This window comes from Cebus imitator, unplaced genomic scaffold (genome assembly GCF_001604975.1).
Source record: "Cebus imitator isolate Cc_AM_T3 unplaced genomic scaffold, Cebus_imitator-1.0 Scaffold42, whole genome shotgun sequence".
In the NCBI taxonomy this organism is placed as follows: domain Eukaryota; kingdom Metazoa; phylum Chordata; class Mammalia; order Primates; family Cebidae; genus Cebus; species Cebus imitator.
The window spans coordinates 1,179,416-1,206,758 of record NW_016107357.1 but is presented as its reverse complement, the minus strand read 5'-3'; the positions used below and the strand labels follow the sequence as shown (position 1 = coordinate 1,206,758).

Sequence of the window (27,343 nt, the reverse complement as noted above, 5' to 3'; positions counted from 1 at the left end):
GGTTTTCAGCATTGAGCATCAGGAAAGGAGTTGATCTGATCCAATCTAATTTAGCCCTTTCCCCTCAACCTCTTGAAAGCCAGCTTATTTATGGGAAGCAAATATCCTTTGCTCTCACTTCCTTTCAGATTCACAAGGATAGGCCTAGTTTTCCTCCTCTGTCTCTGACTAGGAGGTAGATTTAATGATGAAACTAAATAGAAGCAAGCTCATTATTGATTTAGACGTAAACTTCCAATTCAGCTTTCATTACTAATTATGAGGTAAAGATATGCTTTTATCTCCATCTATCTGTCTTTTCTATTTTTCTTTCAACTGGTTCTGAAATCAGGCAGGAAAAAAAGGGGATTTGTATATTGGGCTCTAACACCTCTCTTTCCCATCTTAGCTAAGCTTCCACCCTGACTGTTCCATAACAGTACTTTGGCAAATATCATGTCTCACTTCTGCCATTAAATATATTAATGTCTCAATGATGCTGAATATATCAATAAGTGTATCTTCAGTTTTATCATTTGGGATGTAGCAAGTTCAGTTTTTAACTGACATGAGTATTCATTAATTAAAAGAAACATTGCTAATTAGATCAAGAATGAGATGTCAAAGAACATTTGTATATTTAAAAACATCCCTTCATTTCATAAAATGATTACAAACCAATGGACAACAGGATGCTGAACAGGATTTCTGTTGTTTCAGAATTTCAGCTTGTGTTTCAAAGATGAAAATACTAAGTAGGTGACAAGTACCCACTTCCTCCTCTCTTCATTGCTCGTTTTCTGGCATGACAAATAGATTGCCTAATAAGTATCCATAAGAACCCATGAAGCCTTGCTTTACTTCCTGTGAGAGGTTCTTGCATCTGAACTTGGCTCTTCTACCTCCTGATGTTTGAAGAAACTGAGAAGCTAATTCTCACAAAGTATTAAAGGCTAATAATGTTGAAGATGTTGTCTAGTAGTTGCTTTCAAATAAATAGAACTCTTAAAATATAATTTCATTCATAATCCAGGAGAGTATTTTTTAAAAAATAGGAACTTTCTCAGCTCTCTCGAAACCATCCGTAAATGAGGAGCATGTTAAATCAAACAGCTAGAGCTAAGTTTGAATTTCAGTTGCATCCTATCTAGTTGTATAATTTGGTTTAATTTGGGGCACACAGAGTCTGAAAAAATGTTAGCTTTCCCCTTTGTCTTTTCTTGGTATATAAGATTTGCCCTTCAAAAAACAAACCACATAAAATATATTTGGGTAAATATAGACATAAGTTACTAAAAAATTATTGTAGCTTTAAAAATAATTTCGTTTTACTTACAATCTTGTTTAATTTAAAAAAAGTGAATAATTGGAATTAAAATAAAAGCTGTCTCTCTTGTTTTGAATCTAAAATTATTATAAATCAGAATTAGGACATGGTCATGAACTATTCACTTATGAGTTAATTGATATTGTTTGTGAACCTATTTTGGTATGAGAAACTGGAGGTATCACAATGGCATGACTCTTCTCCTTTATTAATTCACCTGCATTACGGGGAGATAACGATAACCATAAAACCAGTGGTAAATGCTTTATTAAGACATAAAAGGGGGAAAAGGGAATAACTCTGTCTTGAAAAAGCCAGGAAAACTCAACAATTTTAATATTCAAATAATAGCAAACAGGGAGGTTGATTTTGGTAAGATATATAAACAAAAAAAGAGGTAAAATAAATTGAATCATTTCAGTGATGTGAATTTAAGACCAATACAGATGGTCATAAGTTAATTTAGGTACATAGAACATAAATATAAATAATTAACATTATTTAATTACATGTTATGAGTATAACAAAATTGTATTTTAATGATTCACATTTTTTTAAATGGGATGTTAGAACAGAAATTATAAGCATACATATGTGTGCATGTATTAATTTAAATAAATGGAAAATAGTGCTGAATAAACCTGAGAAAAACCTCTGAAATTCAAGTCATTAAAGGAATGACTAAATTAATTAGGCATGTTTTTCTTTATATAAGCACCTTGTAGATGTACCTTTTCTCTAAACTAAGAAAAAAATTGTTTTGACAAGAATACATTTTTAGCATAATACTAGCTATTGAGACATGCAGCTTATTTATTTTACACCAAGACATATTCACAGACTAAAATTTAAAGACAGATTCTTTTCCTTTTCTCTCTTCTCCACACCTTCATTTTCTCATCTTTTATTTTACTGTCTCTTGTGGTACTTTGTGAATAACGTAACTCATTGCTGAATAAAATACTTCCACTGTCAAAAAATACAGTAGACAGAGACAGCAATTGACAAGATGATTAGTTTTATAGAAACCCTGCCTGCCATTTTACATTAACATACTTAAATCATATCACACCAAAATGAAACCAATTTTATATATTTTAAAATAAAAAATTAGAATTCCTCTTTGGTTTTCTTTGTTTTGTGATTGTAGCAAATACACAATATAATAGGCAAACTTTCTGTGTCCTTAAAAATATTTACATGTTATATTGCATAAAATCCAAAATTCATAGATTATTTCCTGTGTTGGACTATACTTTGATCTCAGAAGTTAAACACTCATGATCTTAACACTGACCTTAATGACCACATCAGTCACATTAGTCAATGTTTGAGTATCTTAACCATTGACTCAGTTAAGAGCTCATTTTAAGAAAACATTTGGGAGTATAATCTCTCTCCTTAATTCTCCAGCTTTAGTATAAAGGGTATAGTGTATTTCATTACAGGGTGTACAGAGTAGGGAGGGTAATAAAGTGAAAAATTAAAGGAAAAAGAAGATGGATTAGCACCTAAATTTTTAAAATCTGCCTTCCAGATACTCAACAGAAATATTCTGAAGTGTTCCAGTCCAGAAGAGCAGAGTAAATATCAAAGACACTGGGATACCTATATAAAATAATTATATAGTGCCTCAAAAATAATTATTTTATTGGATGCCAAGGAGTTTTGGAGTCTAGGGGTCACTAAAGTAAAGTTTACATACATTGATATTATCAGTAGCCTATATGGTATAAATTTTATTCTAATCTTACTGATGAGCTGGGATAAATCACAACCTGACAAACTTCACAAACTCATTATTTATCAGTTATATATAATAATATCTAACTCATGACTGGTCTCAACTTAAAATATTTCTGAAGTGTCCCCAAAATAGAAAAATAGCCATAATAATAATAGAAATCAAAATTTAAATCTACAAAACTATTACAGCCCCAATTCTTTTGTTAGATCTAGTTAAACAGATGGCCTAACTGCATATGTTTCTAAGATTTGGATTTCATTATATTATAAATTCAATTACTGCTCAAAATAGAAACCACCAAAAGCTTAGTTTCTTCTAACCAAAGAACATGATAGAATTGATTGTAATTAACTTGATAATAACTGTAGGATTTTTTGTGTTTGTTTGTTTATTTGTTTTTCTGAGACAGGGTCCTGCTTTGTTGCCCAGGTGGAATGCAGTGGCATGATCATGGCTCACTGCAGCCTCAGACTACTGGGCTTAGGCAAGCCTTCCACATGGACTCCCAAGTGACTGGGACTATAGCCACACACCATCATGCCTAAATAATTTTTTTTTGTGGAGATGGTGCTTTGCCGTGTTGCTTAGGCAGGTCTTAAACTCCTGCTCTTAAGTGACCTGCTTGCCTCGGCCTCCCAAAGTGCTGAGGATTACAGGCGTGCTGGGCCAATAGGAGTCTTATATAAAAGCAATAGAAATAAGCAAATACTAATTAACTTTCAATTACCTTGTATAAATTGTTTGCCTATAATGAAATTTAAAATATGGTGTTCTGGGGTAAGTGGAGGAACATTTTGCATTGAGGTAGAAAATGGGAACTATATTTGTTATGTACTTTATCCTAATTCTTTTCTGGCTTTTGAATTTTTAATTAAGACTGTATTTCAAATTTTATACATGTTTGTATTTGTGTGTGTATATGTGCATATACATACATATATATAACATGTATATACATATATACACATGTATGTACATATATACATGTATACACAAATGCATACATATAGATACATATACAAAATATATTGATTCTTTTTAATATCTAAAAAGATCTCTACTCTGTACCTAATATGTTAATTTAAAAAGTCACCCAATCTACTAAATGAAAATAAACTGATCCTGAGTTTGGTGCCCAAACATTTTTTTCAGTTTAAAAAAGACAAAGAAGTAAAGAAAATTAGGTGCTTCCGCTTTAAAGATAGGACTAAAATGATAAGGTTTACTTAAATGTCTGAAGGCTGGATTTGAAATCTGGTGTGCCCATGATTATGTACAGCACATTAAAACACATGTTAAAATTTATTTGAGCAAGGTTAACAAGAGCAGCGGGGTTTTCACATAGTACATGAATGGAGTCCACTCAGAGGTGAAATAACAGTGAAAGTCATGCAGCTTAAGCTTTGGGGCCCTTGCTTTCATAGGCCCCTTCCAAGGCACAGGGTAGGACCCTGGTAATGTGCTCAAGTGGTCATGCTTTTTGAAAAACTTGCAAAAGTCAGATATCAGTTAATGCCACTGTCTCTTTATACTCCGACATCTTCTGTCACACTTCCCGGTGGTTTGGGGGGTACAAGAGTGGCTATGGGCATGTTGGGATCAGGCTATGAAAAAGATGAGGTGGGTACATGTTTAATCTAGGTTTAGTTAAATATATTTCTGTGGATTTTCTGTCACTTCCACATATACTTAATATTTGTTAGCAATCCCAAATTGAAATACCTCCCAGGAATATTCCTACCACCCACTGTGTAGAAGGGAGGCACTGTGAATGAAGGAGCAGAGCCAGAGGTTTCATTGCAATAGGAACACCCTAACGTGCCTTGCCATGGAAGTCTGTGGGTAGTGGGGGAGAAACGAGGTTTAAAATGTACACAGCCCAAAGCTAGTCTGTGAAAAATTATTCCAGCATTCAGATGTGTAAATCATAAATGGGGACACCAATTCTCATAATTTCCTTTACAAAATGGAAGACTCTTCTTTCAGTAATATACCCAACATAATGCATTACACAACACTTTCACAGTAATGAAAATTTAGATCCATGTTGTCAGAACAAAATGGTAAATAATCCATCTCTTCTCACTTGGGAAAGTATAACAATATTATTGTCAAAAAAGAAGCAGTCAAAGAGTATGAAGTCAAAATATAGAAAATAAATGCTATAGAGCTGTGTCAGACAGTTAATTAAAGCACTATACTATATTTTTAGATTTTAAGCTGTGTATTATCAGACTGTTAAAATCTGAAATGTGCTTGAAATGATTTCACATAAAAAATATTGCCAGGCGTGGCGGCTCATGCCTGTAATCTCAGCACTTTGGGAGGTTGAAGTGGGAGCATCACTTGATGCCAGGAGTTTGAGAGCAGACTAGGCAACATGGCAAGACCCTATTTCTACAAAAAATTTAATGTGGTGGCAACTGCCTGTAGTCTCAGCTACTTGAGAGGCTGAGGTGGGAGAGCACTTGAGCCCACAAATTCGAGATACGATTGCTCCACTGCACTCCAGCCTGAGTGACAGGACGAGAGGCTGTCTCTAAAGAAAAAAATAAATAATGAACTTATATCCTTGTATTTGAAACTTTACATACTTTATCCTTAAAGGTGGACCCCAAAATTGTATAACCTTCAGACCCATAACACATGGATCTGTCCTCAGTCACACATAAGGAGGAGGTTTACAATGTGTTTTGCTAAAGAATTTAAGATGTGGCACACTTCAAATGAAAAAATATATAAGGGAGAGAGCTAAGGCACTTTTCTACCTACGTGGCTCTCTTTCAATTAATTTTTATTTTATTCTTGCCTCTTTCGGAAATTGTTGCCTCTTTCTTAGATATGAGGTAGTTAAAAGATGACAAGGGGAGAAGAGCAGAAAAGGAATTCATCTGAGAACACAACAAGGTATTTTCAAATCACTTCCCTCTGTCTCTTCAAAGAGAATTGAAAATGGCTAATAATGGCATCCCTTTCATATATTACAGGATAATAAAAACTACAGTGTTAAAGAGGGAGGAAATAAAATGTAAAATTTAATAGGTAATTCATTCTCCATGCTAGTTCAGTCCTTGGCCTTTCTGCACAGAGACTGCCAATAGTAACAAATTATGTGATGATTTTGTGATGTTAGTTGTTCACTTGGGATTAAGAACAAATGTCCAGATTTGAAGACCTGCCTCTTAAACTATGGATCCAAAGATCATAGGTCAGACCCCTATGAAATCTTGAAAGAATAAACCTACCAAGCGTCCAAAGGGAAGAAAAAAGAGTCCCAAACAACAGTTTAGTCACTAGAAAGATAATTTCTGCTTTATAGAATATTCTGAAAATAGATATAATACATTGCTTTGAGCAATTCACTGGAAGCTACCACGGATATCTAAATTACATTCTGTCTTTCTTTATACTTTTATATGCAGGCTCTAGTTTTTATCCTTATACATGAACCCACTAAGAATTGATGTTTCTTGTAAGTACTAACCCACTTCAGAGAAAGGGGGAAAAGAGAGTACAATGAAAGAGCAGTGCCTATCCTTTAAAGAAGGATGGCATAAAGGTAGGATAAAGTTTCTTCCATGTAGCGTTTATTTAGGTGAACTAGGTGTAGAACACAGATGTAGATGACTAACTCAGATTTTTATTGTGACCATGGTTTACTGAGGATGCCCCAGCTTTACAGAATGTATTCAAACTAGTTGTGTGACCTTGCTCAAGTTGCTTCACCTTCTAGACCTAATTTCTTTAATCTGTTCAAAGAGAAGGCTCGAAAGATCATCCTAAAGATCACATGCTGCTCTAGCACATTCCACTGAGTGGCGCCTCACACTGACAGTGTGAGTTCCTACTGTTAAATTTTCTGCATGAAAACTTTCATACAAACTACTGGGAAATCAGCAAAAGCAAATATAAGATCTTTCATGTAAAACATATAAATCTACCGCCCAAACCATATATCCGCACCCAGCCAAATTTTTCTTAATTTAAATATTTTTCACATTATAAGATTTATATCATGGAAATTAAAATAAAATAATCTTTTTAAAAAAGGTTTATCTTATAAAGCTGTTTTTATATCAACAGACTACCAATTAATTATGATTATGTCAAGTTTAATTTTAAAAATTAAGACAGTCTTTATATAAATATGATTTAATATGATTTAGGAAAAAAGTAGTTGCAATCATTTTGGCTTCCTCAAAAATATAATTCAAACTAAAGTTTTATCAATATTAATCACAGTATAGAGTATTTTAAAAATAATAACTTAAAATAGTCATTTCAGTAATATTTTCACTACTTTAGTGGGGAGTGAGGAAAAACATCCAAAATCTATTGTATAAATTATGACATGAAAATTATTTCCATTATAAACGTGTAACAATTTTCATTAAACTTGTTTCTACTTGAGTTTTAATTTCAGTATGTGTAAACTCTTAAATGCCACACCAAAATAAAATATACATAGTTATACTGAGTTATACGTATATTTTGGATTTATTTACCTTTTTAATTATCACATTAAAATGGAAAAACAGGGTAACATTTTTACTAATAACTATTACTGTGTATAATTGCATATAATAACCAGTATTTCCAAACTAACCTTTTATAATTCAGGTCTTGAATTTTACATTTGTATCTATAATTTTTCTAATCTCCAGGAAGATTCTAAAAAATTCTGGCAATATTTTACAGGCATCTTTTAATGAATCCAACAATAGGCCTTTGCATGCATCCACCAGTAGGTGGAGCAGACAACATAATGTATTACCCAAGAACAAGGGCAAGGGAATGAAAGTCAGTTTATTTGGAATAAAACAGATCTGCAAATGAGATTTTCTTCAAAGGAAATATATACTATATGTGTTAGATTTAGTTTGACTGGTTACTAAATCAAAATAAATAACTTTATTAAAAAATCAATCTTTACAGAAAGATAAATTTACAAATGGAAGCAATATTTGCATTTTACTTTATCCAAAGCAACCAAAATTAGCCTTCCTTTCATAGAACTTTTACAGGGACAAAGATTTTTTTATATGTTCATTTAATAAGAGTGTTAAACCCAATCCTGTTTTACAGGTGATGGGGTGCATAACAAATAGTATTTTCTGGGAAATATAATTGACTAATCCTATTATGTTTGTAACAACAAATTAACCTTATTACTACTAGTAAATGGTGATTGATTATTTATGCAAATAAGTTACCATATTCAGCTTTCTGATTGAAATAAACATATACAAAAGGTGTTTTAATATGACTTGAACTTTTTAATTAATAAAACCCTGAGGGGTCTATTAATTCACTCATTGCAATATTAGTTATTTACTTGTGTAATTTCTATTAGCACTAATATATTTGCTTGAATAAAGATGAGATAATTAATACTATTAAAATTAGTAATAGCTTTTGGAACTATTTTAAGGTATACTTTGGATTTCTACTAAAAATAGGATTAAACCTGACTTTAAAACTTTGCAATCAGAATATATTAGCATATCACCATAATCATCCTAACATTACTAATACATTAAAAAACATGTAATCTTATATCATGTATATCTGAGTTCACAAATACAATTTTGGCTTATAAAATTATCTTTTTTGAAGCATTGTCAAAATTAGTTTTATTTCTACTCTTCTAAAGTAAGCTATTAGAACAATAAAAATTTAATGTAAAAATTATTATTCTATAAACTATACTAACGTCATTCCTAAAATAATCACCAATCAACAATATAAATCACAAATATAACTAATGTCCCTCTCTTTGCTAAAAATGCTATTAGATGTATTCCTTTTAAGCAGATCAATAAAGCTTTTCCTATTCTGATATACGGTTCATAAAATTATTCAAACAAATATTTTTTGGAGAGTTTTCAAACATCTGCAGGAATTAAAAGTTAAAATTGATACAAATCTTTTAAAATAAATATTTAAATATTAATTAAATAAATATTTAATTAAATAAATATTAAATAAATAAATAAATAAATATTAATTCTTACTGCCTTTTATTTGTACTTCAATGTCTATAAATACAATTTGAAATTAAGACTCTTAAAACAATCAATGAAATTAATGTGTAAACAACTAAGTAAAGAATATTTCAAAATCTGCAGCTTAATTTCTGCCCAATAGCCAAGACATGCTATAAAAATTACTAACAACACTCAGACTGAAACATGTGTCTTCTATTTCACCACCACACAAGCACAGTTTGCCTTGGGAACAAAGGTGCCTCCACAGGTTCAAAGGGTTGTCTTTTCATCTCTAGTTACCTGTGATCAAATGCTAAGATCACTGTGATGAAGTTTACCAACCTGCTAGATCCAAATTAAAATCCCTGATATTTTTGTAATATTCCTCTCCGAGGGAAGCGATTTGAGAACATAATTTCACCTGTAATGTCCTCAGGTCTGTGAAGCCAAGTGTAAAATGGAGGTGACGACACCAGTATAGAGATTTGTAACTAATTTTTATTAATAACTAAAGGAAAGCCAAGAAAGAAAAGGAGACAATGAATGCTTCCAATTGGTAACACTAATAGAAGAAAATTAAAGTAGAAAATCTTAGTTTACCTTCGGCAGGTTAAATTCTAATAATATGATTGTTACCATTACTTAATGGCCTTTAAGCGCCTGGCACTATTTTAAATACATTATGTTTAATCCTCATAACATTCTTCCAAGGTGGGTTTCATTATCCCACAAATGCAGAGGGAAGCAGAGGCTCAGAAAACTGACGGTAATCTCCTGATATAATACCCTTAGTGAGAGAGCTGGGATGTCAACTCAGCTCTGTCTGATGACAATACTTGGGTTCTTTCAACTGTGCCATAGTGCCTCAAAAATAATTATTTTATTGGATGCCAAGGAGTTTTGGAGACTAGGGATCACTAAAGTAAAGTTTACATACACTGATATTATCCGCAGCCTATGTGGTATAAAGAAGAAGACAAATGCATTGACAGCTTGTATTTGTTAACACAAACATACTTAAAACACAATGGTAATATCTGAAAATCCATTAAGGTCTATGATTCAAGTGTTTTAGTAAGGTTTGTGAAATCTTTGTCGGACCACATGTTTAACTTTAAAATGGAAATAAAATCAAATTAGCTAAAGAAATAATACATAGGAAGTCTCTATAATGCTGTTTGGCACATGGTAAGCACCCCGTAGATATTTGCTATCAGATTATTTTTATTAGTAAAAAAACTGAGTCTTCATGGACTTTCTAAATCATTTCACTAGATGCTCAGTATCTCAACAACCTTGAATAAAACAGAATTAACAAATGTTCAGTTAAATCTAATTTCACTATTTTAGGCCAGGCAGGGTGGCTCACACCGGCAGTCCTAGCACTTTGAGAGGCTGAGGAAGGGGGGATAATCTGAGGTCAGGAGTTCGAGATTAGCCTGACCAACATGATGAAATCCTGTCTCTATTAATATACAAAAATTAGCCCGGCGTGGTGGCGGGCGCCTGTAATCTCAGCTACTCGGGAGGCTGAGGGAGGAGAATTGCTTGAACCCAGGAGGCATAGGTTGCATTGAGCCAAGATTGCGTCACTGTACTCCAGCCTGGGCAACAGAGTGAGACTACTTCTCACTCCCTCTTCAAAAAAGGAAAAAAAAGATTTAACTATTTTAAAAATTGTTTTCTGCATTATAATACCTATCATAAGTACATGGAGCACAACTAGAACTCATATTAAGAAAGATTCAGAGTATAAAGACAGTTCAGAGTTACTAAAATTAACAACTGTATTGTAAAAAATAAAATATTATCAGATTTAAAGAAATAAGGGTATTAATAGTACTCTTAGTTTAATGAAAGTTGAAATTACTAGTAATTAAAGTTAAAACATTTCTTCTAAAAGGAATTTTTGTTTTGAAATTTTATATAAAAATGTAGCACTTCAATTATACAACTAAAATTTTTACTATTATAGATTTTACAATTAAAAGTTAAAATATTTTGAGTTTTCATTTTAAAAAGTATCTTTAAATGATGGCCTAAGTATTTGAAGCCTAGAGGCCTCAGATTGAGTGCCATATTTATTTCTACTGGCTTGGTATCTCTAACTCAGCCACATAACACCTCTGAGCTAGTTTCCTTACCTGTTAAATGAAGATGACTCAGCTCTGCAAATCCAAGTAAATATGAAGATAGTCACCATAATTAAAAATATTGGTATTTAGACAACCAAGTAGAGGCTAGAGATGTGGACGATCTATGTTCCAAATGTAGATGGCCAGCCCAGGATTTAATATGCTTTTTTAATTTGGATGCCTCTAAGGATGACATTCAGTTTTAGGGCTCACCCTTCACCACTGGGACTTGACTTGTACCTGCCTGGAGAAATCTGACTATGTGCCTCTGGCCAGAACTACAACACTGAACTTGAAGGTCTATGAGAAAAAAGTAAAACCCAGAAATTGCCAGTTTCCTGACTAGATCCCTAGTAACAAAACACACCTCAACCCAAATTCATGATTTCCTTAAACAATATTTCTTTCTGAGATTATTCCATGTGCCATGTATTCTTCCCTAGTAACCAGGACAAAACTCAGGGTATTAAAATTTTAGCAAGCATTGTAAAATAAATGTCTAAGTATTCTGAATTCCATGCTTAACATTTCTATAAGAAGATGTAATTGCTGAAGCAATTTTATTAAGAGCTTTACTTGAAAATTTCCATCAAAATTTAGAAATGGTCAAAAAATGGTTTTAATCTCAACATTAGCTCAATAAAAAGAGAAAAGCATGAAAGCCACCTCAGCCTAATAACTTGTTAGTTCTTGATCAATTCACAACACAACAAAGAGCCACTCAGAATGAGTTTTGAAAGCGAGGTTATGCCCTCCGTGTTGTGTTATCACCGTGGCAGATCACACTGCTGACTTGGACCTTTCTGCCAGCCTCGCAGCGGCTGCCTCTATGAAGCCGCTGTCACAGACGAGTCATGGTCCCTGCGCGCACCTACACAGAAGCACGAAATTGAACTCGAAGTAGTGTCTTTGTGATATCTTTTCAACAAGTCATGTCCCATTCAGCCTGCTAGTTTATCTCTGTCAGGCAAGGGGCCCAAGTGGCTTACGGGAGCTGTCAGGGACAGGTAGACCAACCTGCTTTGTGCTGAGGAGGTAATGCATCTTTCGAGCTTGGTAATCTCTTTTCTTCTCTTCCCTTTCGAGGTTAGCCTTCTTCTCTTCTCGTTCTTTCATTTCTGCAAACTCCTCCAGTGCCTTCCTGCATCAAAACAATCTGCAGTTACGAGGGGCAACCATCATCCATATCCATCCAAATCAGTGGTGTCATCCATCTATCTTACCTGCATTTTCTACATTAATCTTTGCAATATTTAGAAAGCATTTATATGATTTTTCTGTGATTACGTTTTTGAGATCAAATGAGTTTATAATTAATTCAAAGCTGAGAAAATACTCATATCAAATGCAATATAAGTGTCTTACTAAATTATCAGGGTTTTTTGCTTGAAGGTTAACTTTTTTGGACATATTTAAACATCCCAAGAAAGCCTTTGAACTACTGTTTTCCTTTATATTTTGGATTTGTATTTTCAAATCTCTAATCATTTATTTTGCATACTAATGATCTAATTTTTAAAAATGTGACAGGCTTTATACACATGCTTAATTTATTGTAGGCTTACTTCAGTTGACATTGAAATAATCCCAGTAAGATTATATATATATTCTTCTGCGCTTTAAAGGTTGACATTTTGTCCAATTGTATAGCTAATTTGAATAAAAACTAAATGAGGTGAGAAAGTGCAAGTCTTTTCAAAGTATAATAAATTCTATTAAAATAATGAAACTTTTCATCATTTATTTATGTGTATCTAAGAAATATAAACAAAAAATAAGCTTTAAGTATACTGTGTGAAAACACCTGCTAACCAGATTATGATATTATCAAATATAGAAAAAAATAAATCCTTCATTTTCAAGGAAAAATTTAACAATTTGTGTTAAAAGAATATTTTGAAATTGTACTATACTTTTTTAAAAAAGCAGATATAGAACTTAGTGTCTAGTTCTGTAAGTAAAGTTTTAAACAAATCATCTGAGCATTTTTCTCAAAGGTATCTAAGGAAAGTAAAGGAAAATCTTCCAAAAATAAAAAAGATTCTCCTTTCTATTTCAATGTCTAGAAATATTTTTGTTGCAATTTTCTGTTAAAGGCTACTAATACAATACTTCATACAAGGTTACTTATGAAACACACTGACGTTTAAAAAATCACCAAGCTATGCTACTGAAGCAGAGCAATTTTTTTTCAACATAAGATTAAATTGCAAAATAAATGAATTACTTGGAGTGGCATGGCCCCCATTTTGCCACCCTTCTCTTGAAAATTGCTTATTAATATGAAAAAGGGAGTCAGAAAATAGCCTGTTTTACTTTATGCATAGTATTTTTGGGGGCTTCTGCACCCACAGAGCCAGGCTAGCTGCACATTTAGATTGTGTTGGCAAGCTGGTACAATGACCTCTCTGACCTGCATCTCAAAGCTATTATTAATCGCTAAGTAACCTGGTAAAGCCAAACAAATTTGTTTCCATTGAAAGGATCTCTATCTGTGTCTGAGAATTTGTTCTGTACCAAACAAACCTCATTAACTGTGTCCATTTTTGACAAAGAACGAGGAGTTGGAGGGATTGGTGACCTTTTTTTGTCCTTAAGGCACAAATTTCAAGGCAGTTACATATGAATAAATGAGAATTTTTGCTAGGACAAATAGCAATCATATGTTACATTGAAAAGTGAATACATTATTACTTTTAATCTTTACTATTGATATTATGAAAAAAATAAAAATTAACCAGAGAACTCCCACTATAAAGAGAATTACTGAGAAATGCATGTCTCCAATTTTATATTACTCTAAATATAAGTACAGTCATTTTCTAAGTAATCATAAATATTAAAAATATATCTATAAAGAAGTTTGTGCTCTATAAATAATTTAATAAATATGAAAAAAATCTTATATAAGAAGAAAAGCCTAATAGAATTGAAAACACATATGAATGGGTAAGGTACAAAGATGTGCGTAGAACTTGGATATAAACTCAAAAGTGTAAGTTACTTGAAGTAGTAAATAGAGCTCATCTTCAGAATATGGAAATGTATACAGCGGAGTGGTTAAGAGCATAGACTGTTTTGTTCACAGGCATGGCAAAATGAACTAAAACTGTGAGATAATAGAAAAGAATTACTTTGCAGTGTATAAAGAAGAAACTTAGGAAACATTAAAAATACTAATCTGGTGTAATCTCAAACACAAAAGTAGTTAATTTAAGTTCATCCAATTATTGAAAAAAATTAATTCTTAGGTTCCAAATTGATTTCTTGTAATATTTGAGACTGTGTGGATATATTGAACAAGATGGTAATATTTACATCAAACATTCTTTGTTAAAAGATGAAGTAGGAATTACTGAATAAATTATTTATTCTTGATATATGTTTTTGTTATATCAGTAGGATGAAGATATTGCTCAGTGTGCAGGATGCAATAAAAATTATGATCTCATTAAAAATAAAAGTATGGAAATAATTCTAACTAGGATTCCCTATAAAATTATAAAAATTACCTATATTTTTATCTGGAGATTTTTTAAATGCAGTACTTCTAAGACACTTAAGTAGGTTATTTTCCTTTTCTTATATTTCAGATTTTTTTTTCTCATTGCTAATCTCAAAAAAATATCCTATGATATATATGGTATAGCTTTTACTAATTACTCTATTTTACAAATATGGAAACAGGTAAAGAGATTAAATGACCTACTATGATTAACAAATAAGTTAATGACAGAAATGCAATTAGAATCTCTGTGTTTGCAGATTTTCTAACTCCAGCCCAGGCTGTCATCTTCCTGGTACAAGAAGTATTATGCCGAATATATTTTTATTGAATTAGCCCTGCATATTTTCTTTTTTCTTATAATCCTGTCTTCTACCATATAAAGAAACTTGAGGCCGGGCATGGTGGCTCACGCCAGTAATCCCAACACTTTGGGAGGCCAAGGTGGGTGGATCACGAGGGCAAAAGATCAAGACCATCCTGGCTAACATGGTGAAACTAAAAATACAAAAATACAAAAAAGTGGCTGGGTGTGGTGGCGCATGCCTGTAGTCCCAGCTACTCAGGAGGCTGAGGCAGAAGAATCACTTGAACCCAGGAGGCGGAGGTTGCAGTGAGCTGAGATCACACCACTACACTCCAGCCTGGCGACAGACAGTGAGAAAAAAAAAAAAAAAAAAAAAAAAAAAAAAAAAAAAAAAAAACTGTATAAAAAAAAAAAAAAAAACAAACGATTAAATTCCAAGACTTTCTGCCTTATTACCATATCTATAAACATTTTCTGATATTAGTTTTAAAATAAAGATTAAAAATTACTACATAAAACTTACAGAAACTTTTGCAAAGCTTTACATATTTGAATGTATTTTGCTAATGATATTTACAGAGATAATAAAATATTTACATATGCTGATAGTGATAGCAATAATAATAGCCATTGAGAGGCAATATCGTGGAATGGCTAATTGCATAGACTCTGTTTTGTTTTGGTTTGCTTTGTTCGAGATGGAGTCTTGTTCAGTCACCAAGGCAGGAGTGTAGTGGCACAATCTCAGCTCACTGCAACCTCCACCTCCTGACTTCAAGCAATTCTCCTGCCTCAGCCTCCCAAGTAGCTCGGGTTATAGGCACGTGTCACCACACCCAGCTAACTTTTGTATTTTTAGTAGAGACGGTGTTTCACCATGTTGGCCAGGTTGGTCTCAAACTCCCGACCTCAGGTGATTCTCCCACCTCTGCCCCCGAAAGTGCTGGGATTACAGGCATGAGCCACGACACCCAGCCAAGAGCATAGACTCTGAAATGACACCTGGTTATCACAGCTCTGCTGTGCTGCTTACTAGCTGTTTACCCTTTGAGCTGCAATATCCTCATTTGTAAAATGTAAATATATTAGTATTAGTATCTTTCCCATTAAATTATTGTGAGGATGAGATAAGTTAATCAATGTAAAGTACTCAAAATAGTGGCTGGTACACAGTAAGGTGCTATGTAAGTGTCAGCTATTTAAGCATTAATTACTTGAGCCAAGTATTAGGCTACATGCTTTATCTACTCAACTGGATATGCTTTCTATAATTCCCTTGGTGGTCTCCTCCTTTCTCTTCCCCAGTGAGAGTGCACTTTGTGAATGGAATTCCGCAATGTAGAGCATGGAATATGTCTTCCTAACAGGCATGGGGTAAACTCTGATCGGTGAAAAATAGGAGACAGAAAAGAACCATGCAAATAAATTTCTCCTTTCTCTGTCCTCCACCTACTGCTCTGAGGGGTGATTTTTCCTTGCAAACCTGAAGAAAGCCTGTGTGGCTAAAGACAACAAGCATGGCCGGGTGCAGTGGCTCACTCCTATAATCCCAGCACTTTGGGAAGCCAATGCGGGCAGATCACTTGAGGTCATGAGTTCAAGATCAGCCTGGCCCATACAGTGAAACCCCGTCTCTACTAAAAATACAAAAAATCACCCAAGTGTGGTCGTGGGCACTTGTAATCCCAGCTACTCAGGAAGCTAAGCTAGGAGAATCACTTGAACCCGGTCACGCCACTGCACTCCAGCATGGGAGACAGTGTGAGACTCTGTCTAAATATAGATATATATCTGCTGTGCTATGTCGCATCACTATGTGGCTCTCTGTGAAGCAGTGGCCAGGACTGCAGGAGTTCATCATGTCTCATTCCTTCCTACAGAAACAAACCCAAAGTCCAGCTGCCAGGAGTGCTGGGGGCTGACTGTTCATAACTATATCTCACTGGAGATAATCAGCTGCCCTACCCCAGGTTTTGTTATCCTGCCTCTAGCTTGGATTCAATCAATGACTGGGGATTGACAGAGTACATAGGCCCAGAGCCTTTGTCTCAGTTTGGGACCAATATAAAGGGCCATCCAAATCCCAGAGATGAGACTTCCTGATGCAATTCAACTTTCCCCTCAACCTTCCTCCTCCCTTCCCTTAAAGATGTTACTCCCTAAAATGTTCCCCAATAAATCTCATGCACCAAATCACTGTCTCAGAGTTGTTTCCATCTATGGCACTTCCCTCCATGACCCCCTTTTTCTAACCCTCATTCATCTGGTATTGAGCTATCCAGAGTATCAGCAGTTTAATCCTCAATTTACGTTCTGCTTTCAAGAGGTTCCTGGCTAAGACACAGATATCATCTCATTTATTACAGTACGTTCATAGTGTTGTGGAGCAGATATTATTACATTCATTTAACAGATCAGGAAAAGATATTCACAGAGATTAAATCTCTACCCAAACTCCTACAACCAGAAAGCGATGGAGTTAGAATTTGAATCTAGGTTTGACTCCAAAATCTTTGCCTTTAACCACAATGCTTTACTCATATTGCCTAAACCCAGTATTTTATTTAAGTATCAATAGGACTCTTTTTCTGAGGAGGTAACTTTGAATACAATATTACGTATATTAGTTTTCCAAAGCACACAAATGGAAAAGTCTGCTCTGTTTTGGAATGATTTCAATCAACCGTAACTATTCGTTCACCACCAGATCAGAAGATTATAACCAGGTAGCTATGTTGTGGCCATGACATGCACAGACCTTAGCATTTTCCACCACAAATGTCCTATCTTCCTTAAAACACGTTTTCCATTTGCTATTTTTTGAGTTAGTAAATAATTCTAATGTACAATGTACAACATTAATGTATCAAAAGAGATTGAAGCTGAAAAGATACTTAAAAGCTATTTTGCACAATACAACTAACAAACAATACAAACCTACAGGGACTTTCAGCATGGTCCCCTGCTTCTCTCTCCTCACTTCATATCACCCTCTCCTGGATCACTATGCTTCAGTCACAATGGCTGTATTTCATTTCTTAGCAAACCATTTATTTCTACCTCAAGATATTCACTTAAATTATATTTTCTGCCTTGAATTTCCTTTACAGCAATCTAAATTCTCCCTTGACTGTTGTTTTCACTCATAAACACCATAATTTTGTTTTTCTTCCATGTGACTTAATAAAATTTACAATCATACATCTATAGATCTATTTGTTTGTTTAATATGTGCCTTCCCGACTAGACTGCAAACTCTGTAAAAATAAAGACTATGTCTATGTTGCCCATGTCTATTTGAATGAATAAGTAAACATTTTTAAAAGATGACTGTCTCCATATGAGTATTTAGGTTTAGGTACATGAATGATGATAGGAACTAGAGAGAAGTGACTGTAAAAACAAATATATAATCCCGCTCAATCCTGAACCCAAATGAAAGCTAATGGTTACGTCCTATCATGTAATAAGTTATGTTTTCTTGCATTGCATATTTTCTTTTCCTTGTTACCTTTTTTCTTTTTAAATTGTTTCTTGGATGTCTGTACCTAAGGAGAAAAATATATTTCTATAAAATATTTTTGAGAAAAAAGAGCATTGTGCTTAAAATTATATTATTTCCATAAGTAATATAAGATAAAAAATCCAAACTCATAATCCTAATATATTAATATGTAATATGTATAATATGTAACATATTATATAAATGACTCAATTATACACAGTTCAATATTTGCTCAGTATAATCATTAAATGCTTTATTCACCATAATAAAAACCATTAAGAAGATGGATATGTATGCCATTCAGAAGGGAGCTTTATATTCAGCTATTCTTTTGGCTTTTCTTGTTCATTTCAAAATATAATACTGAAAACAGAATCTTTATAATTTTTAGATTCTCTTCTTTGTAAATCCAGAACAAAAAAACAAAAAATCTCCATTCTTTTCTCTAAGAAGGCTTCATAGATCTCCTCAACAATAATTAATCTCCAGTTGTTCCCACAGAAAGAATCTCACTCATTATGAATCCTTTATTTCTCTTTCATATATATATTACATTCTACCACACATTAAAGCAGTAGGTATGTATGCTTCATTTGCTAACTGCCCGTACTGAATGCTAAGGCCCTGCTATAGGCTGATCATCTGAGTCCCCCCAAATTCATGTGTTTAAGCCTAAATCCTAAATGTGATGACATTTGGAGGTGGGGCTTTTGGGAGGTAATTTAATTATGGAGTTGGAGTCCCCATTGAACGGGAGCCCCCATGGGATTAAGAACAGACCTCTCTTCCTCTGTGAGGACACAAGGAGAAGGTGACTGTCTGCAAACAAAGAAGAGTGCCCTTACCAGATGGATATGTTGGCACCTGTCTTTGATTTTCCAGTCTCCAGTACTGTGAGAAACAAATGTCTCTTGTTTAGCCAGTCTGGAATTCTGCTGCAGCAGCCCAAACTAACTAAGTCAGGTCCTGAAGGTCAAGAATAATCTTTATTCATTGATGTGCCCCTCCCAAAACACTTGGCATAATACCTAGTACAAACTTGGTGCCAGCATCATCTTTAACTGTTTCTCAGTTGACTAGTACATTTCATCACTCCTGATGGTTTAATTAGGAGACAGAAGAAACCACATTGAGAAAAGTGTCTGTTGGGGAGTGAGGGTAGAACCAGAACTCCAGCTCTTTGCCTCAGACAGTGGTTCTCAAAGTGTGGTCCCTTGACCAGCAGCATCAACTTCACCTTGGAATTACTAAAAATGCACTTTCTCAGATCCCACCTCAGACTGGCTTAATTAAACATTCTGGAGGTGGAACACTGAGGCAGTCTATGAAATACTACAAAGAAGACAGGAAATGTACTTCACAATAATTCCATAAAAATAATAATTTTGACAAAGAAACAAAGAATTATATCCAGATTGTTTTAAAAGCACAAATTCCTAAAACTGCAAAGGCAACTGCTAATAAATAATACTACATAGTTTTCTCAAATAAAAACAAAATGCCATCATCTGCACCACTGTTAAGAAAAAATGAAATTCTAAGGAAATGGATTTAAACAACTCTATTGTCTTTATTCTGTTTTCATGGCAAGTAAAGTCAGTGTGTGCTTCTGTTCTAAGATGCCTTCAAAATAAAATAGTCATGGGTGTGGTGGCACATACCTGTAATACCAGCTATTCAGGAGGCTGAGGCAGGAGCTTCAGTTGTGTCCAGGAGTTCAAGACAAGCCTGAACAATATAGCAATGCCCCATCTCAAAACAATTAAAAAAAAGTAGTCGAATGGCATTAGTTTCTGCTGTGGTATATTTGAAATAAAAGATTTTTAGTTAAACGTATTAAATGTATTTACATTTTATCTCTAACAATTGTCTGCTCTGAATATGTCCACATTAATATAACAAAATAAGTAACCAATAAAAGAAAAAAACCAAGACTTAGTCTAAAATACAAGTAAAAACACTAACCAGAGAATAAGGTAATTATATGCTAGGATTCTGTGTTTGAATTCTCAAAATATTTTGCAAGTAATAAAATCTTGGAATAGATTATTTGGAAGTTATTAAAATACCTAAAATATTCCCATTAGAAACAAAATTTAAGTCAGTCAAACAACTTACACCACTTATTTTATCTACCTTATTTTGCTATTGGTTACCTATATTCCCTGGATCTGTTTGACAGGTGTTGCAAATTCCATTAGGGTAGCCCTTCACAAAGGGAAAATATGTTTAAAATGAAATGTTCTGTAGTAGGCAGTCATTAACTCAAGCACTCAGGTTGTGCCTGAGTTTCACACCTTACTCTGAAACACAAACTTGAAACTTTAACGTTTTAGAAACATTTAGACAGGTCCTCTAATAAAAAAAAAAAAAAAAAAGAAAGGATAACGTTTAGTTACAAAATCTTTTGTTGCAGTATAGAAGAGTTTCTCTTTAAAAATATCTAAGCTATTTTAAGAGTTAATATTATGTAGAGAATTAACACTCATTTGTTTATTCAGGCCAGTATTCACAAATATGTTTTAGATATTAAGAGAAATAAAGATGTTTAAAGCATAGCACTTGCCTTCAAGTAGGTTGCAAACAAAATGGCTGATAATTTGTCAGACTATAGAAAATAAGTCTGTGAAAGAAATACATATGTAGTACTTAGGTTCAGAGAGGTCACTTCTGATTAAAGAGATCACACAAGGTTTGTGTGGAGGTGATGGTATTGGAGCTGGGAATTCAACAATGAGCAAGTTTTCACCAAACAGAGAGAGCAGGGATAGAGAGGAGTGCGGCTGAAATAAGGCTGGATCATTCACTAGAAACTCTTGCTCTCTTTGGTAGGCTTTGACCAACAACAGCAAAGGACAGAAAAGCACTTTTGAGAAGAAAGTTTTCCTGGCCACATAAATGGGCTCTCTAAGGGTAATGCTAGCAAATCTATTCTCTATAGAGGAGACATTTTGAGAATGAAAAAAAATAAAAAAGATGATAATGGTCGATGTTATAAAATTATAATACCATGACTTTAGTCTGATCATACAAAGGGATTGCCCAATTGCTCTATTATTTCATTAACTTACTTTACATGATTTTAAAAAGCAATAAGACCTCATTCAAAGATCACTCATGAAAATAATTTTTTTTTCTTTTTCTGGCTTTTTTGAATCAACTTGGTTGAAAATAATTTTTGTATAGTATTCTTTCTAAAAATATGCACATATTTCACTGTAAGAGTATTTTACTTTTTGTCATCTAGAGAGCTGCTCTAAAAGGAAGTAAAATTTTATATAATATGTATGATGTCAAATAATTGAGAATGACATTAAGCTAAATATAATAATAGCAATAATAATAAAATGTATTTATATAGTACATTGTTTTCAGGTGATCCAAACACTTTCAGACATTAATTCAGCCTCACAACATTCCACTAAGGTTGGTAGGGGCAGATATTATTAACAAGGTCTCTGTTCATCTTTGTGAAATAAAATGACTTTACAGATTGTGAGTCTGAGACACAGCATGGGGGCTTTCCTGCATAGAGATAAAGGCACATCACATTCTCTCCATTGTCCATCTTCACAGTGGTTCAGCTGTGGAGGAGGAGAATCAACTTACTAAATTTATGTTTTTGGTAGAGTTCAGAATTGAGGTAGCTAAAGTTCCCATTTCATATAAAAAAAGTTTCATGATCTTATTTATTTTGTGTTTACTCAAACATCACACATTGTCTCTCCTTTAAAATGTGTTAACCTCACTTTAAAGCAAAAATAATTGCTGCTGCTCTTGCATGCAATCCACTCAACACAGATAAGGGACATCTCTAAACTAATCTCGAGGCTAGCATAAAGCCATAATAACATACTATAGGATGATGCCAACATATTTTAAAGCAGTATGCTACATGTAGTTTCAGAAAATATCTAATGAGTTTTGGGAAACTATTTACTGACCAATTCTTTTATAGCTGATCTTAGAAATCATTTTTATATGAATGCCACAGAGAATACCATCCTGTTTATTGTTGGATAAGAAACTATTACAAAACAGTGGTAATAGAACAGAGAGAGAGAAATAAACTGGAGTAATTTTCTTTCTCCATTCTATTCATTGCCAATTACAAGAGGGGAAAAGAATAGATTTAAAGGGAAAGGAAATGGAAAAAGCTGTAAAGCATTACGAATTATAAAGCATTAATAAAAAAGTGATTAAAAATAAATGATTCTTTATCAATTTGCTGCTTTTGTAGTAGGTTACCACTACATAATTTCTTATTTATCATAAAATTTCAGTTTATTTAGGTATACATATATTCTATGAATTCCCATTCTATGCTAATATTATAACTAAGATACATGTTAACATTCTTCTCCAAAGATTCATGTTTTTTAGTATTAAAAGTGTTAAAGAATATGATCAAGTGTTTATTTTGGGCTTGCTTAATTCCTATGCTAAGAATATATTCTAAAATATAATTCCAGTGTTTATATTTCACATGTTTCTAGGATCTCTAGGTCGTCTTTCATTATGGAACACTTAAAAGAAAGGAAATAAACAGATTATGGTGATCAGATTTATATTTCAGAAAGGTCATTAAGGCAGCAGTAGGGAGAGTAGACTGATGAGGAGAGCTAGGAAAAGAATTGATAGGATTCGGTCACCAATAGAAACAAGAAAAGAATTTTTAGAATGAAAATCTCATGTTTCTGGCTTGGTTACCTAAATGAAGAATGGTTCAATTTACCACAGAAAGAGGAAGAGGTTTGGGGAAATAATTGTATGTAAACATGCTTAGCTTGAGATGTCTGTGGGATGTCCAAGCGGCAATGGTAGCAGACATTTGAATAGATGGTTAAAACCACCAAGAGAGAGTTCTGGGTGGAAGAAATCTTGGAGTTATGAATCACACAAGTGCTAGCAGAAGTCACAGAAGTGAAAGTGACCATCCATAGCATATAGAATGAAAAGGTAAATACATCGAGGAGAGAATACTACACTAATATTTAAGGTCAAATAGAGTATGCAAGGAATGTGGAGAAGAAACCATTAGAAAAGGAGAAAGGAAACCAAGAGAAAGTAGTATCAGAGAATTAAGTTATAAAATTGGAGATGAAAGTGGTTTATGGTACCTTTATGCTTCAAAGAGACAAAGTAAGATGAAGGCCTAATAGTCCACAGGACAGTATTACATATATGATTTTTTTTAGCACTAATAACATTTTCTCAATAAAATTTCACAGTAATATAAACATATCTTCAAATGTGACTAAAAAGTTCCATCTTATTAATATTTCAAGCATCTGCATCTGAGATAAGTCTACTCAAAATCAGCAATATGAAAAATAGCATTCTCAATCCTTATCACAGAGTTTTTAAAAAAAGAAATTTTCTTTTATCTTCTATCAAAAAATCAGGTAAGGGAAGTGAGAGATAAGAACTTTCAAGTCCGCCCATTCCTCAAAGCTAGACAACCATAAGGCTAAGTCCATGGGCTAATACTATTTTACTCTTTTACTTTCAAATAAGTAATATTTTAGTACGTTCCCTAGGATTTTTTTTCCTTCCAAAAATCACTACGAAAAAGAAGGATTTGAAATTCAGACTGCTTTTTTGTATTTAAAAACAAAAAAAACCCTTGACTGGGCATGGTAGCTCACAACTGTAATCCCAGCACGTTGGGACGCTGAGGCAGGTGGATCACTTGAGGTCAGGAGTTCGAGATCAGCCTGGCCAACATGGTGAAACCCTGTCTCTACTAAAAATACAAAAATAAGTTGGGTATGGTGGTACATGCCTGTATTCCGAGCTACTTGGGAGGCTGAGGCAGGAGAACTGCTTGAACATGGGAGGCAGAGGTTGCAGTGAGCCGAGATCACACTACTGCACTGTAGCCTTGGCAACAGAGTGAGACTCCATCTCTCTCTCTCACACACACAAACCTTACTGAAGAAATTGTTCATTACATTACTTAGCGTCTCCTAATGGGGACTCATGTAAAATTTCTTTTAGGTTAGATGCCAGGAAAAACTGTTTCCTGGCATATGCAGTAATGTTTCTCCATTTTTGTTAATGAGACACACTTAACTAATCATCTTCCCTGATCATACTATCGGCATTATCATATCTGTATTTTCCTTTACTGTGGTCCCTTTGTCCTTTGTAAACTACTTGAAATTCATTGTGGAAAGAGTTAAATAGAGAAACCTACATTAGTAAGCTTTTTCCTTTTGTTAATTCCTTCTTTGGACTAAAGCGCTTTTTCCTTTCTATATATTTTGCTTTTAAATATTTTGAAATACCAAATTGTAAAAGGTAGTATATTTTTGTTAAAATACAGTATGTGAAAAGGCTGTGATCAAATGGTTAATAACATTCCATATTTTAAAAGGATTCCATGGATTATGTTATTAATTAGTAATTATGAATAAATAGCAGACTGTTTTTAAAGCAGAGAATATATTCTATATTTTATGTTGGATGCCCTGGCTTATGTTATTATGTAATTTCTACCAAATTAGTAACTATAATTATTATATCTTGATAGATAAAACGAGTCTACAGAAAAAAAGTTACACGTATAGTTAACATTACAGACTAATTTGTTTCTTGAAAACTAAATGTTGTTTTCTTTACCTGTTTAAGAGAACTTACTATAAAAGAACCTATCATCAACTTACAATTAGATAAAGCCAAACTGCTATCATTTAGTTGGCTGAGATCATAATAGTATGTTTTTAAAATGAGGTTTACTGAAATGTTATCTCGAGGCGATCATATTTATTCTCCTTATTTACACGATACCTATGGTGCTCTACTCATGTCCTTGAAATAGGGAACAGGGACACCATAGTATGAAAAAGTGGCCTCGCCGCTGGAGTTCATAAATTTTGTTCAGCTTTGGATGAGTTCAAAGAATTGCCATGTAAGAAAAGCCTTACAGAGGGAATTTATCTGATTATGGCAGTAATAATTACCCAGCTGTTTATTGCAGATAGAGAAATAATTCATGTAAGCAATAGGCCGTGGTGGCAATGACACTCCGCATTTAGTAAATATGCAAACTGTTCACTTCTAATTAACCAAGCTAGAGGATGCCCTTATTAAATGTATAAACTAAAAGTGCCTTCCTGACAAGTGATGAATTGTTACAATGCACAAACTCTTGCCACAGAATTATTGGAGTGAACTTGGGGCTTAACTTCATTAAGAGATCTTGCGGGATAGTTAAATGAGGATGGACAGCATAACAAGGCTTACCTGACAGCCAATGATATGTTAGAGCTTAATGGAACTGCACCTTTTCTTCTGTCCTACTTAGCTGTTCAGATTCACAATAGATAAATTGTGAAACTGCAAAGTTAATTTGAGTTTGAATAATAAAAATAAATGAAATAACATGGCAGCCCACTTATGGAAGCTACCTGACAGTTTACCTACTGATTGAATGAACCTACAAAACAGCTTTTTTAAAATGATTCAAATATCTTTCATATATCAAAAACTGAAAATATGCCATTGTTTAAAATCATTCGTTTAATAAAAATCCTCCTGTGGAATAGCTTTAAAATAAAATACCTTTCAAAAAGCACATGAATGAATTTTATCAAAGAAAACACAAAACAAATTAATCTTAATATTGGCTCTGAGTTTCACTTAACTTTAAGCAAATAATTAATTATGAAAGTTTTGTTTTTATTTTATGCTTAACCTTACATTGAGATAACTATTCATTCTTTATCAAACAGCTATGCTAATATTTGCATACCAATTAAGAAACAGGCAACGTCTATTTTACAAATTTGTTGTGAAAACTGAATGAGATAATAAAGGGCTTAGCACCATGCTTGGCGTACCATAAGTACTCAAAATACGTTAGCAATTTTAATGTGTTTGAATGACACTAGCTCTATTTGATCAAAATAGTATTTGCTATTGTTTTATTAGAATATATTTTATTTCATAATATTTCTTCCATTACCTCTGTAGTAACTAAATAAATAAGTTTCAAAAATTTAACATATAGTATGTTTCCAGCACTGTCCTTTTATTCCTTATAAGTTGAATTTACAAAATCCAAGGCAGTATTAGATAATCTTCCAATAAAGGTACTTTGTAAATGATTTCGTACTAATAATCAAAATGTTAAGATGACTTTAGAATGCACTCCAGGCAACCAGTCAACTCAAAGTAGAGCTCACAAAAAGTTAAAGTAACTAAATGTATTAATATTTAAACAACTTTATGACATATTTTTGCAGATGGGAAAAGTGAGGTGCAGAGATAGTGAGTAACTTGACTAAACTACAAAATAGGATACAAAACTATTCATTGGTGTAGGTGAGATTCATGCTGAGGTCTATTGAGACTCTAACCTTGCCCGTTCATCTTTATTACCCAGACTTTGTGACTATAAAGTGTATAAATTGGCATTTTAGATAATGCCAGAATATTACTAAAAATGTTTGCTTAATTATCCACTTATCCACTTATTGTACATGAGAGGACAAATATGTAAAAGTAGTATTATACATTTTAAGAGAATCAGATTATCTTACTATTGAAATATTCCTCCAAATTTATAATAGATAACTTCATTATTGAAGATTTATGTACTATGAAAGAATACGTAACCCATTTTCAAAAATTTATGCAATCATACATTTACAGTATACAAACTTTTTTCAATGAATGCTATGCATCAAGAACTGTAACAAGAAGTAGGGAAATTGTCAATATATGGCAATACTGACAATCTTCAGAATAGAAGCTAAAACTTCCATATCCCAATGAGAGCATACTACCATAAAGGGCCAAAATAAAATCGTTTTAATTAAGAGAGGAGCCATGTATAAGAGTAATG

General features: G+C 33.3%; 1 protein-coding gene across 5 annotated transcripts in view; it reads right to left on the bottom strand.

The window, feature by feature from the left end:
- Positions 1–27,343, bottom strand: part of SPATA17 (spermatogenesis associated 17) — a 207,680-nt gene that overhangs the window by 109,291 nt on the left and 71,046 nt on the right. For all 5 annotated transcript variants that reach the window (XM_037737704.1, XM_017526307.2, XM_017526311.2 and 2 more), the window contains one exon: positions 12,193–12,316. In XM_037737704.1, coding sequence (XP_037593632.1) covers positions 12,193–12,316 — 124 coding nt within the window. The remainder of the gene's footprint in view (positions 1–12,192; positions 12,317–27,343) is intronic.